General features: G+C 45.7%; 1 protein-coding gene across 1 annotated transcript; it reads right to left on the bottom strand.

Annotated features, from left to right (window-relative positions):
- Nucleotides 1–1,698: 1,698 nt before the first annotated feature.
- Nucleotides 1,699–2,878, bottom strand: LORICRIN (loricrin cornified envelope precursor protein). Its single transcript, XM_059377130.1, has one exon. It carries the CDS (start codon nt 2,876–2,878, stop codon nt 1,880–1,882), a length of 999 nt encoding a protein of 332 aa, XP_059233113.1. The 3' UTR covers nt 1,699–1,879.
- Between the last annotated feature and the right edge of the window lie 11,253 nt (nt 2,879–14,131).

Raw genomic sequence — 14,131 nt, 5'->3', positions numbered from 1 at the left:
AGTGCCTTTAATAAATCTTGCCTTGCACCCACTTCGTCTGGTATCGTGTTTATCTCACCTATAAAACCTTACATTAGTATTGTCTTTTTTTTTTTTTTTTATTCAAACTGAGATTTTGCTGGTTCTTGGTATGGTAAGTAATTTTTGATTGTGTGTTAAACATTTACAGCATTGTGTTAGGAGACAGGTCTCTGCTAATGCTGCACCAGTGAAGTCAGTGTGTATGTAGGGGATGTTATCTCCTCACTAGGTCCAGGTAGAAATTCAATCTGCCAATTTTCTTCTTCCAAGATGGTTAGCTAAAACAGGGTGGATGTTATCCAAAAATATTTCTGCCTTACTAGGTCACCTTTTTATCTCTTTCTTGATCCTTTGGATAAAGAAAGCCGATTTGGGGGGAGCTATTTTTTTGCCTACACCTGTTGTCATTTCTAGGTTGCAGACTTTCCAGTGTCCAGTCTGAGATAAATAAGAGGCAAAAAGAAAACCTAAGAAACTTACCACAGTGTCAGTCCTTAAGTTCTGAGGACTGTAGCTACTCTGCCTTCTCTCCACCTTTTAGACTTAATAAATAAATAAATAAAAAGAAATATATTATGCTCAAATACCTTAGTTATAGTTAGCGGCAGCAATAAGGGAAAATGAATCTACTCCATCTGACACAGAACTAAATATCCTACTTTTATTAAAAACAACAACAACAACAGAAATAATGCAGTGGTCAGAGTACTGTGGTCTTTAAAGCTGCTTCCTGTTTTGATTCTGTAAATGGAAGAGTCAGGGAGGGATAATTTGTCTATCTTCAGCAATGACTGGGTAGGGAGAGTACTTTTTTTTTTTTTTTTTTTTTTTTTTTTTTTTTTTTTGATGTAGCAGGGGTTTTGCTTTGAGTAAATCAATACGTTAACATTTACCTAGAGCTAGTAGAATTAGCATATGAAACAGGGCCTGCAGAGTTCCTGACCAGGTAAATGTTCTACATCTCTTTTAAAAGCTATGCGATTAACAGAGCAACTGTAGTTTCTTCCTTGTTAATTGGTATACTTCCTGTATTTCCCCATGACCTTACATACTTATGCTGTATATTCCTAAATTGGGTGAAGCTCCCTTAAGAGAGCAGGAAACAACTCCTCTACATCTTCTCTTCCTTACAGATGCCTCCTGAACATTGTTACACACTATAGAGGGTCACAAATATCTGATGCAATTATTCATCGTCCTGTGAGTCTGGGTAGCATAAGCTAGTCCTTCTTATGTACAACCACCCTGCTTTCAGACCTTGAAGAGTGTGACATGGACTATGAGAGATAGCATTTCCCCAGGGCAGACTTATCTTTAAAAAACACTGAGCTCAAGAATAAGACCCACAGGGACTACCCAACCCACCAGGAGCTGTTTATGGAAATCTCTTCCCAGGATCTTTGTGTCTGGGGCTCACCTCACCATCTTAAGGCATAAACCAGAGAGTTCACATCTTTGTTTATTGGTTGCCAGCCATTCCTCCATGATTTTCGTCTCTCCACCCACCTTTCCCCCAATAAATACATTTGTTGAATGAATGTAGATATGAATGAGAGAATGGAGGAAAGATGAATGAAATAAAATGAATGAATTTGGAAGCTACAAAAGTGCCTGAAAACGCAGAAATTCTCATGAATTTCAAATTTATTGACTGAGGATGTCCCGGGGCTGGGAGACTGTTGTACAGAAACCAAAGAGGAAAAACTGCAGAACAAGATGCAGCCCCAGAGCTCAGTGGCTCAGGTGTTGACACCTGAAGGATTTGGGAACATCAGGGCAGTATCATGAGACCGCTAAGCCCATTGGCGCCCACGGAGAACATTTCCATCTCCTTCTTCTCCGCGGCGTCTAACGGACCTTATTTGCTTGGCCAGGTAGGCGCCTGCTTCTGCTGGGTCTGGTGGCAGATCGGGACGCCCTTGCCACCCCCGGAGGAACCGCCGCCCCCGGAGGAGCCGCCGCCGCAGCCGGAGCCGCCGCCGCCCCCACCACTGGAGAAGCAGCCACCACCACCTCCGGAGGAGCCGCCGCCGCAGCTGGGGAAGCAGCCACCACCTCCCCCAGAGGAGCCGCCGCCGCAGCTGCCTCCGGAGGATCCTCCTCCGTAGCTCTGCTGAGGCATGCACGAGCCCTGGGTGGTCTGCTGAGAGAAGTAGCCGGAGCCGCCGCCGGAAGAGCCGCCGCCGCTGCAGCCTGAGCTGCCGCCGCCCCCATAGGAGCCGCCGCCGCAGCCGGAACTGCCGCCGCCCCCGCAGCCGCCGCTGGAGGCGCTTCCGTAGCTCTGGCACTGGACCTCTTGGCTCGAGCCGCCGCCGCCGCCGCCGGAGTAGCAGCCACTGCTGCAGCCGGAGGAGCCGCCGCCGCCGCCGCAGCTGGAGAAGCAGCCACCGCCGCCCCCCGAGGAGCCACCCCCGCAGCCCGAGCCGCCACCTCCGGAGCTGGAGAAGCAGCCACTGCCACCCCCGGAGGAGCCACCACCCCCCGAGTACTTGACACTCCCACCGGAACCTCCTCCGCAGCCTCCGGAGCCGCCTCCGCCGCCGCCGCCGCCGGAGTAGCCTCCGCAGCCAGAGCTGCTGCTGCCGCCGCCGTAGTACTTGACGCTCCCGCCGGAGCCGCCGCCGCAACCGCCCGAGCTGCCGCCGCCGCCGCCGCCGCAACCGCCGGAGCTGCCGCCGCCGCAACCGCCGGAGCCGCCGCCGCCGCAGCCGCCGAAGCCGCCACCGCTGCCGCAGCCGGAGCCGCCGCCGCCGCTAGGGAATCCACACCCGCCGCCACCTCCGCCTCCTCCTCCGCCTGAGGTTTTCCCGCAGCCGACTGGAGGTAGAGGAGTGGGCTGCTTTTTCTGGTGAGACATCGTGTCTAAGGAGGAATGGAACCCTGGAAGGAGAGCAGAGAGCATCACTGGACCAGCCGTAAGAGGATGCTGCGGAGGAGGCAGCTGCATACATTCATGCAGCCCTGGAAACGCCCATCAACCTCAGAGCAGCACTGTCTGGGCCTGGTTTGAAGTCCCCTGTTGAGATCTGGGAGAACTCCCAGATGGGACTCTTATGATTAGTGCTTTCGGAAGAGTTGTACTCCCCCTCAGAAAGTCTTTACCAAGCTTTAAATAGGCCAGTAGTGTTGCCCATTTCTTTCTCCCAGCTTGGCCTCTGGCATCTGCTGTGTGATTTGACAGCAAATGACCCACACTCCCTCATCCGTCCTCGACTTCTATAAAGCACTTCTATAGACCACTTCATCTTTCAGGTCTCCATTCCCAATACGGATTCTCTGAATGCAAATAGAAATTAGCACAAACCTCCACCTAAGGTAGGGGATTTTATGCATCCCTGGCACAACGGAAGGGAGGTTTGTCTGAATGTCAGAGGTTTTTGCTCCCCACCCGACACGCTCTTAGTTCAGGGATGCCATGGTGGGTGGCTCATTCAACTAAGTGTCAGACTCTTGATTTCGGCTCAAGTCATGATCTCAGGGTTAGATTTAGCCCAGAGGCAGGCTCTTCCTTCAGCAGCGAGTCTGCTTAAGATCCTCTCTCCTCTCTCTCTCTCTCTCTCTCTCTGCCCCTCCCCGCTAAAATAAATAAATCTTTAAGGGGGGGAAAAAGCGCTCTTATTTCAAATTCTTGGTCTGAGCCTAAGCATGATACCAGGGCTAGTTATCAGAAAAGGCTACCCCCTCCCACCCCTGGTCCTGTCTGGACATAGGGGAAAAGACCCAGTGTTCCTTTGGACCAGCATCTCTGACCCGAAGATGTAGGCTTTGTTTACATCCAAGCTTGGTTGAGGCGACCATTACTAGTAGGAAGTTGTGTCCCAGCATCTCATACCATTTCTCTTTCAAAACATCTCTGAAAAACTGGTACCGGGTTCCTGTGGCTCCCCAAATCTCCCCCATCTGCAGCATTCTCTGAATTGCTCTCCCAGTTCTCCCTTACTCTTTGGAAGTAAGACTCAGCCTCTCCTCCTGACAGGTGCAAGAGGTCCATCTGCCCATTCACAGGGGTAGTCTACAGAATGTCCATGTGTGCCCATCACTGCCTGGCTCTACTGGGATGCCAGAGAGACAGAACGTAGTCTTGCCTTTGTGGAATTCCCATTCTGGCCAGAAAACCAGAGATACCATCCGTGGAGCAGCAGCTCAGCCCCCAACTTCCAACCTGAATTACCTCTAAACATGAATGCAGTTGGAAAGGCAGAGATCCTATAGTTTCCAAAGAGAAGAGAGGCCTTACAGGTAGGTCTGTGCCCTGGTCCACCTAGCCTGAGCAGGGCTAGGGAAGACTAGCTGGAAAGATGAGAGCCAGGAGAACTCACACTTACCTTAAGCACCAGGGGCTGAGTGAGGAGAGAAGATGCTGGCTTAGGTGAGCTCTGGAGCTTCCAAGGTTTTATACAACACTTGAGACCTGACTCATCTATTAATCTGGATCCACCTCTCATATTTGGACTCAGTTATGTGACCTATGGCTGCCGCCCCACCTGTCTGTTGATTACAGGCACAGGGTGGCCCATTCATGAAGATTTTTGCATACTCGAGATGGGCAGCCTAGTGTGCATCTCTGATGCAACTATGTAGCAGCCAAAGTGGATGGCAGACATTGTTTCCAAAACCTCTGGCAAAGGGCACATGCCATGAGACCTAGGTCTCTGACTCTTGAGGTGGCCCAAGAGAGTCACACTGGAGATCTCAGTTCTTAGTCCAAGAAGTGGGAACTACTCTTTGGCTTTTGATCCCATTGCTTGGAACCCTTGGAACTTTAGAGAGAATCCATCCCTCTTTTGCCTAAAGTTTCTCCCCCAGGGTTTCATGTGTGGTTCACTAAAGTGTTCTTGTCTTGAAACTAGCTTGAGAGAATGTATGAGTCCCCCATACCCAGTTCTGGGCTTCACACCATGGACAGGGCTGTAATTAATGGGACATGAATATCTACTTTGATTTATTCCTGGAGATTTATTCATCTGAAAAAAGTGATTGTTGATACTTTACATGCAGAGGAACAAGCTAAAGAGCTCTATCACTGTGGTCCTTCCTACTATGGCCCTTTGGCCCTGGCATCCTGCAGTCTTGTGTGGCAACAGTGACCTCAGCCTAAGAGGCAGCTGTGAAATAGAAAGAATTGAATTTAGGGGTCTGGATTAGGGTGCTCCGTATGCTACTTGCCAGCTGTGTCACCTTGAACAAAGTCACAGCACCTTACCTGGTGCCTAACATAGGAAGCACTCAGTAAGTATTTGTTGATTATTGAATGAGTAGGCTTCTGATGATAAGTTACCTTGTCTATCAAATAGGAGTAGTAGGGCTCCTGGGTGGATCAGTGGGTTAAGTCTCTGTCTTCAGCTCAGGTCATGGTTTCAGGGTCCTGAGATCGAGTCCCGCATTGGGCTCTCTGCTCAGTGGGAAACCGGCATCCCCCTCTCTCTCTGCCTGCCTCTCTGCCTACTTGTGGTCTCTGTCAAATAAATAAATAAAATCTTTAAAAAACACAAATAGGAATAGTAATGTTTGTTTCATAGGCTCGGGAAGAAGGAATAGTTAAACTGCAGGTGATTATGTTCTTTTTATTTTCTCCTATTACAGCACAGTCTTAGCTCCAACTTGGTCTGCATTTGGACAGAAAGACCCGAAAGTCTTAAGTCTATGGATAGCTAGAGGCAAGTTCTTCAGTAAGAAAATACTCAAAGATTTTCCATTGACCCTGGATGAGTAGTATCACTTCTGTGTATGAAGAGCATGTCCCCCCTTCTTTCATCATCAGAACCCAATTGCTATTGTTTAAGAAATGTCAGTTGAACTTTGTTCCACCCACCTATGTTTTGAAATGACAGTGCCAATAATAAATTGACTATTAATTATGGTGGCTTAATGATCAAGTGATCCTGTTTAGACTGTGGTCTTCAGAAACTTGTGGTGCTTGTTCTAGTTTGGATGGCATGAACCCAGGTAAACCCACATGCTCCCTTCCTAAGAGAAAGCCAAAAGGGAAAAACCAGGATCTGTTGAAGAAAGCAGGTTTCTCAGCTTGAAGGAGAGGTGTCAGGGAGATTTTGAAGGGAAACAGGCTCCAACTAGATTGCCACAGGTATAACAAAGAATGGTTTTATTTAGTTGGCAGCACTAGAGAAGGGGAGAAAGGGTAGACCATGTGGAGTTCCAGCCCTGATCTGTGGACCTGTGTTGCTCCATTACTGTGTGTTCTCTAGTCTGGAGGAAAATGTAAGTAAAAGGATGTCAGCAGTGCATCCTTGAGAAGGAAAGTTCTTTTATTTTGAAATCATGGCCTTCCTACTTTTGGGTGAGTTAAAAATATCATTTCTTTTAAAAGTGATGGATGCTCCAGGAGGTTGTAGTTGTTTCTTTTAAGTCCTCACTTGACCAAAAACAAACAAACAAACAAATAAATAAATAAATAAATAAAAATAGAACCGTAACCATATTGTTTTGCGGGAGATGTTACTACTCTGAAATTCTGATGTTTGGGAACCTGAAGTGCAGGTGACCCATTGCCCATGTCAGTTTGGAGGGTCATGTTCTTAAAAGAAATATACGATATTTTCTTGCTTTCTATGATTTAAGATGCTAGGAATTTACTCATTAATCTAGCCAACAACAGTGTACTAGGTACTACAGTGAACATTAATAAAGAGTCAGAAGCCTTGCCAAAAATTGTGCACAGATCACCTTGGTGGATTTGGAAGAGGGATACTCCAAACAGACTGCCCCTGCCACCCTAGATGGCATTTAATTAGGAAACCCTTTTATCTACTTTGTTAGTATGTAGGAAAGGTCAATGCAACATGGTATTGGCAACAATGCTAGGTCTTGTGGCTCTAAATTAACCTTGTCTGAGGTATGAATACATGAACCTCATTCTCCATTTTCTCTCTCTAGACCAGATGTAGTAAGATGCTGTGTGGACACCAACTGATGATCACATTTCAGCAAATCCATGAGGAAATGATGGGACTTTGTAGAATTATTATACTTGAGTATCTGGTTTTATAAAATTTTACATGACTTATTTTTAAGATTTATAACATTAAGCACTTAGCGCTGAATATATGCTTACCAGAATGCTTGAGTTTTGCAGCCTCACATTAGATCTTGGTTCCTGCCTATACCTGTATTCTTAGAGGAAATGGATTGTAAAGCAAACACAGCAGTGCCTAGTGTGGTGCTAGGTGTTAATAGCTGCTCAGTAAATCCTAGTGGAAATGAAAGGAATTCTTAATGCCTATTGACTAATAGCCAGTGCAAGGAGGGACATGGTCCCTGTCCCAAGCAATCCTCAGTCTGAGGGGAGATCACAGCTCTTGAGTTTGGAGAGCCCCAATCTGACAGAAGCCTGCTCATCACAGTCTTTAAGCATCTTAAGCTACACACATGCATTTTCTTGACTGAGTGCTAACAAACTCCCTAACTGAGGGTTAAAGGGCCACAGGTGGTTTGTAAAGAATAAAATGGACACAGGGCAAGGGCTCAGGAGCACTGTCAGGGCAGGCATAAAGCTTGGAAGCCCTTAACATTGTCCACATTCAATATGAAAGTTTCCTCTTTAAGTCCTGGCCAGGAGGTGCCTCAAAGCCTCAGGTAACAGCACTCACACCAGGCTACATTTTGGTCCTCTCTCCAGCCCTCCAGGATTAACAGTTGGGAAAGGTGGTTGTCTTTGTCAGAAGTCTGGGAGGACACCTCTGTAGTGGTTCACATCTGCTAGAATTACTTCTTCAGGAAGCTTCCCCAGCTTCATCCACCCATGTGTTCCATCTTCTTTGACACTTTCCCTTTCCAACTTCTTAAGGAACAACTGTACAAGTTACAGACTGCTAAGGACACAACCAGGAGCCTTATTTCCTTTTTCAAATTATAACTGTTCCTGACAGCCAGGCCACTATTAGTTTTATATTCTACACCCTAAGATTTAAAGAGAGTTCATAGCACCCTGGGGTTTTATCTGGACACGGTGACTCTTGAATGACTCTTTTGGGTGCTCCTGGAGTTCATTCTTGCAAAAGAAGGAGGCTCACAACTGAGTTCTAGCACTCCTGAATAACTTACAGATGCATGTAAGATGTGCCCAGGGAGCCCAGTGTGTCCAGGGAGCTCACTGGCTTGGCTCAGACACTTTCTGTGTGGACAGATTGTGGTGTGTATGGACTGCTGCAGCATGTGTTTTGTCCATTCCTCACAAGGCTCTTGAGTGGGACACCTGGGTGGCTCAATTGGTTAAGTGTCTGTTTTCATCTCAGGTCATGATCCTGAGGTCCTGGGTTCAAGCCCCACATCAGGCTCCCTGCAGGCTCCCTTTCTTCTCCACTATGCTATCTCTCACTATCTCTCTCTCTGTCTTTCAAATAAATAAATAAATAAATAAATAAATAAATAAAATCTTTAAACAAAAACAAGGGTCCTATGTCCTCAATGATATCTTCATTTCCCAGATAAGGAAGCAACCAGTGGAGGTTAATGGAATTGCTCAAATCTTTACAACCTTTAAGCGGCAAAGCCAGGATTCAGTCCTCTGGATTCCAAATCTTGCATTTCTTTTCAAGTACTACATTCCTCTTCTTTTTGAATCAATATAAGCAGAATGAGGGGATGACATTCCAGTCAGGCTCAGGTTCACACCCTCTTGGTGCCAGAGAACAGAGCTTGCTCTCATGGATACTCCCAGTTGCTCAAGGACAATTCTTTTTACTGGGGGACTGCAGGAGCCGAGGGGACATATATATAGAGGTCATCTGGCTCTTACCATTGGTGAGGGTAGATGAAGAACCCAAGGCCCAGAGAAGCTAAACCACTTCCTAAAGCCACATAATAAGGCTGATACTAGACCCTGAGTCTCTGTCCTCCCCACTCAGGGCTTTGCCTACTGTAAACTCAGGCTGAAGCTTTGTTCTTTCGCCTGACAACATCTCCACGTGTTGGCAGTGAGACCATGAGTAGTTAAAATGACAGTAAAAGTATCTCATAGTTGAACAAACACGTTCAAAGAAGCTCCTGAGCCTGAGTGCTATAGGCTCTGGGACTGGAGGTATATTGCTGGTATGGAGGCCTTCCACAGCTAGGCAGCTGCTCTGCAGTCTGAGCTCACACAGAAATTTTATAGGCAGGGAGCAGCAGTGAACAGCTTTTGTGGGCCCCTAGTCTTGCTTGGGAGATAGGCAGTGTCCGGGGAAGCCTTTCAAGGCTTTTGTGGGTGGTGGTAATTGGTGTTTCCAGAATGTTGGCCCAGCCCATCCACTGATAATCCCTAATAATCCACTGGTTTTCCACTGATATCTACAAGTGGATAATCCATGTTGCTTTAACTGACTCTCAACTCAAATGGAATCTGGAAATCAATAGGATATGAAGGAAAAAGTACAAACATTTCAGACGCATGGTCCTCTAGGCTTTGTTCTAAAGTTTCAATCCAAATTTTTCTGGGGGGCATGCTGCTTTAGATGATCATCTCCAATATACTTCTCTTTTATTGGGGTCATTGAAAACCGAAACAAGGTAAGTGCCCTTTCCACTTTGGTCTTAACAAGCTTCTCTCAGGAACTCCCTGGGGCTACAGAGGGCTTTGGGTGTGGTCTTTCTGACTCATAGGCTGTTAATGGGGTTTGCTACTGAAAACCAGAATTTAGGTCCAGTCTGTCTTGAACAGTAAAGCTTGTTTGTCAGACTTGTTGATTAACTTTAATTTTTGCTCATTCTTCAAACTATCCTACTCATTTCAATAGCTGAACTTGTTGAAATTGGGTGGATTTGTGGCAAACCTTCTTACTGCTTAGGAAAGTGGGAATGGTCATGATTTGGTAAGTGGCTCTCTACTGAATTCTTTACTGGTTACCTTGATGTGCTTGGAGTATTCCAAGACTACAGAATCATCATTCACATCTGGTGTGGATTCCTAGGGCCTTCCCTTCCAGGCTAGGACCATCATCCAGACAAAAATCAGATCCTCCTAAATTTTCATATCTCCATCTAACTCAGAGTATTTGATAAATACTTGTTCATCAGCCAAGGAGATGATGAGAATTTAGTCTCATATCCCAGGGTAAATGCAATCTGATTTAGTTTTCCATAGAAAGTACCTTAAATAAAGTGGACATGGCAAACAGCTTTCCCTTGCCATCCCCCATCTTTCATTCAAGGTGCCTGATTCCCCCCATCATCTCCTGATTCTTATTTTTCAGAATATCCCTTGGGTCATACCTTCTTAGAGCTTTCTGGAGGGGGTTGAAGCAGGACTAGGGGCACTTCTGAGGTTTGCCAGTCTGGTCTGTTTCGAGGGGTAGGGATTAGAATCTTTCCTTTTCTGAGGTTTTGGGGTCTTGGGAGTTCTGTGCCTTACCTCTGCTTGGGTAAGGCATTATCCTCCCCCGACCTGAATTTCTCTATCTGTAAAGCCAATCTAATTTCTGACTGGTTTCCTTTTGGCCCCTCCTTCCCAGGGCGCCTCTTTCCCAGGGCCCCCCACTGGACAGAAAGGAGGGAGAAATGAGGGTTGGAGGCATTGACAGGAAAGAAACTTAAGTGGGATGACAAGAATCAATAGTTCCTGGGAAAAAAAGCCTAGAAGCACTCCAACCCGACCTCCCTGTGTACTAGCTTTGGGTTCCAGTGAAAGGCATTTGGGGAACTTTTCTTCAACAAGAGCATTTCCCCCCACCTGAGCTTGCTGTGGAAGAGGAGGGAGGGATTTAGCAGGAGGGCTGGGTGAGGAAAGTTGGCCTATGCCATGAGTAACCTTTGCAGAGTTGCCCAGGGTGGATGTAATTGCAGGGGATTAAGAAAGGCATGTGGGCAGGCCAGAGTTGCCTTAGATCCTTCTGTGATTGACATATATCACTTTGGGTCTCAGAGCAAGGATTACTTTGGCTCCTGAATGTTCACTCAGTGAATCCCCTGGTGGTGGAAACTGGTCCCTTACCCTGTAATAAGTCATTTTGCTATAAAATGCAATGAAAGACAAAACAAACAAAACCCAATTAACCTTGCCAGGAGTAACTTGAAAAGCAAAGCAGAGGAGCACCAGGGTGGCTCAGTCAGTTAAGCATCTGGCTTTGCTCATCTCACTGTCTCAGGGTCCTGGAAGCAAGCCCCCACATCAGGTTCCCTGGTCTGTGTAGAGCCTGGTTCTCCCTCTCCCCCACTCCAGCTCATGCTCTCTCTTGCTATTCCTCAAATAAATAGGTAAAATCTTATTTATTTTTTTTTAAGATTTTATTTATTTATTTGACAAAGAGAGAGATCACAAGTAAGCAGAGAGGCAGGCAGAGAGAAAGAAAGAGGGGGTAGCAGGCTCCCCGCTGAACAGAGAGCCTGATACAGGGCTCGATACCAGGACCCTGAGACCATGACCTGAGCTGAAGGCAGAGGCTCAACCCATTGAGCCACCCAGGTGCCCTAGGTAGGTAAAATCTTTTTTAAAAAAGAGAAGAAAAGCAGAGAAAAAAAATTATGGATAATTCCAGTATTTTAAGTACAACTAATTGTCTAAGTTTTGTTGAGTATTTTTATCTCGATCTTTTTTCCCCTTTCTTTATACTTTCTTTTCCTGTAAAGTTTCTATTTTGGGTGCTAATTTTCCAGTGACATTTTTATCATGCACATATTCCCATGTCCCTCCACAGTCTCTTTAACCATTAGTTTTAGTGGCTTGGCTCCTTTGCCTACTCCTAATCTTCCAGCTGTCCTGTACCCTCTGTACTCTTGAGAACTCCTTGTTGAATTTTGTTGGGTCTTGATTGTCTCCCTGATAGATAGTTGGCAGGGACTTTATCTTCCTTTATATTCACAGAGTGGCTATATATTAGGTGAGGAGAAATGTTAGTTGCATGAGGACCACCCCCCAACTCTTTTAACTTCTCATCTCCCCTCTCTTTGTGTAGAACCTAGTGCCTCAATTCCTTTTAACTCCCACTTCATAGAATCATTTTTTTTCCCTCAAATGTTGTTTTCATTTTGTCTCCAACTTCTCCTCTCAGGGCCAGGATAGCCTTGGAAATATGAAAAACAATTTAATTCCAGTTAGTTAACATATAGTGTAATAGTTTCAGGTATATATAGTGATTCAACACTTCCATACAACACCCAGTGCTCATCAAAAAGCACTGCTTTCTTTTTTTTTTTTTAATTATTCACTTATTTACTTATTAACATACAATGTATTGTTTCAGGGGTACAGGTCTATGAATCATCAGTGTTACACAATTCACAGTGCTCACCATAGTACATACCCTCCCCAGTGTCCATCACACAGCCACCTCTCCTCTGATACATCCCTCCCACCCCACTCCACTCCAGCACATCTTAATCCCTATCACCTATTTCACCCATCCCCCACCCAACTCCCCTCTGATAACCATCAGTTTGTTCTCTATCCTTAAGATTGTGTTTCTTGGCTTATCTCTCTCTTTTTTTTTCTTTGATCATTTGTTTTGTTTCTTAAATTCCACCCATGAATGAAATCATGTGGTATTTGTCGTTCTCTGACTGACTTACTTCACTTAGCATCTGTGTGTTGCAAACCTTTTAGTGTGTTGCGGGGGGCGGGGGAAGTAGGGGGACAGGGCAGAGGAGTCAGCAGTTTAGTAGGGTGTTTGGAAAACAAATTATTTAGGATGCTTGAATTCAATGATACTCAAGCACCTGAGGGACAAGGGGATGTAGAGAAAAGAAGCCAGTGGATAAGCCTTCTTGGGAGTGGGGTTTTGAGTTAGGATTGGAAAATAGTGAAAACTATAGATAGGTTTCTCCACCTTTGGGCTTTGGCTCTAATGTTACCTTCATGTGGATGTGAATGGGTGTGCACATGTGATATATGTACAGCATGAATGATGTGTAGGTGTCCATGTGTGATGCATGTACACATATCTGCATGTACATGTTATATGCTTATACATGTTTCTCTGCATATGATGTATGTAGACATGTGTGATATATGCACATGTCAAAGTGTCCATGTGGTGTGTATACAAATGTTCACATGTACATGTCATGTGTGCATACATCTGTGTGTGTGTGTGTGTGTGTGTGTGAGATGTGGGTATACATGTCTGTGTATATGTGGGTATACATGTCTGTGTCTGTCTCCTTTCCGGGAACTTCAGTATTGCTCCTCATGTCAGACTCTTCCTCACAGAACCTGTTCTCTCTCTCCTGGGAATCCTGGCCCTGGAACTGCTGTCAGACAGCCTCAGCCTTCACAGAGACTGACCCACATCGTTTTCCATGATTTGTGTCTCTAGCCATGGCAGTAGATTTGCCCCACATCAGGACAAAGCCCAGATTTTTTAGTCCAAAGGGTCTTTTGTGGTTCAGTACTCTCCACATCTGACTGTTTTCCTATAGAAGCATTTTGCTCCAGACAAACTCAATGATCCTCTCTCTCACTGAGTTGGTTGTGTTTAATGGCTTGTATATTCTCCTTTTTTTTTTTTTCTTGAATCTGTTCATGCCCTATTTCCTTGGTTTGTTTAACTCTGATTTTCCTTTTAATATTCTATCAGACATCATCCCTCCAGGAAACCTTGCTCAACACCCCATCTGATTGAGAGAGCACCTTATCTGCAGCATGGTAATCCTGCCCCCTCTGCCAGACTGGGAGCTCCTTGCAGGAGCTGGGTCTTGTTCACTGTCCCACATCTCAAGCATCAGCACATGCCTGGCATAGCCTGTTGTAGATGCTGGGTAGAATGGAGGAATGAATGATGTACTCTCCATCTGCCCACGTCTGGAATTGTCAGTGGCCTGGATATTGTGTCTTAGCCTGGGTGGGGAACATATTTAGTCTCTGTCCTATTTTCACTTCCCTGATAAGATTGTTTGCTCCTGGATGACAAGGATGGCATTTGTAGCTCTTAGTAAACCTGGAGCCTATGGACAAACAGGCGCTGAGTGTTTATTGAAAGGAAAGAAAAAAGGAAAGAATGAAATGGAGAACAGAAGGAGAAAGAAAGAAAGAAAAGGAGGGTAGCAGAGAGTCAATTATCATATGGTTTCACTTATTTGTGGAGCATAACAAATATCATAGAGGTCAAGGGGTGTTAGAGAGGAGAAGGGAGTTGGGGGAAACTGGAAGGGGAGGTGAACCATGAGAGACTATGGACTCTGA

This window comes from Mustela nigripes, chromosome 14, assembly GCF_022355385.1.
Source record: "Mustela nigripes isolate SB6536 chromosome 14, MUSNIG.SB6536, whole genome shotgun sequence".
NCBI lineage: Eukaryota > Metazoa > Chordata > Mammalia > Carnivora > Mustelidae > Mustela > Mustela nigripes.
This window is presented reverse-complemented; position numbering and strand designations above follow the sequence as displayed.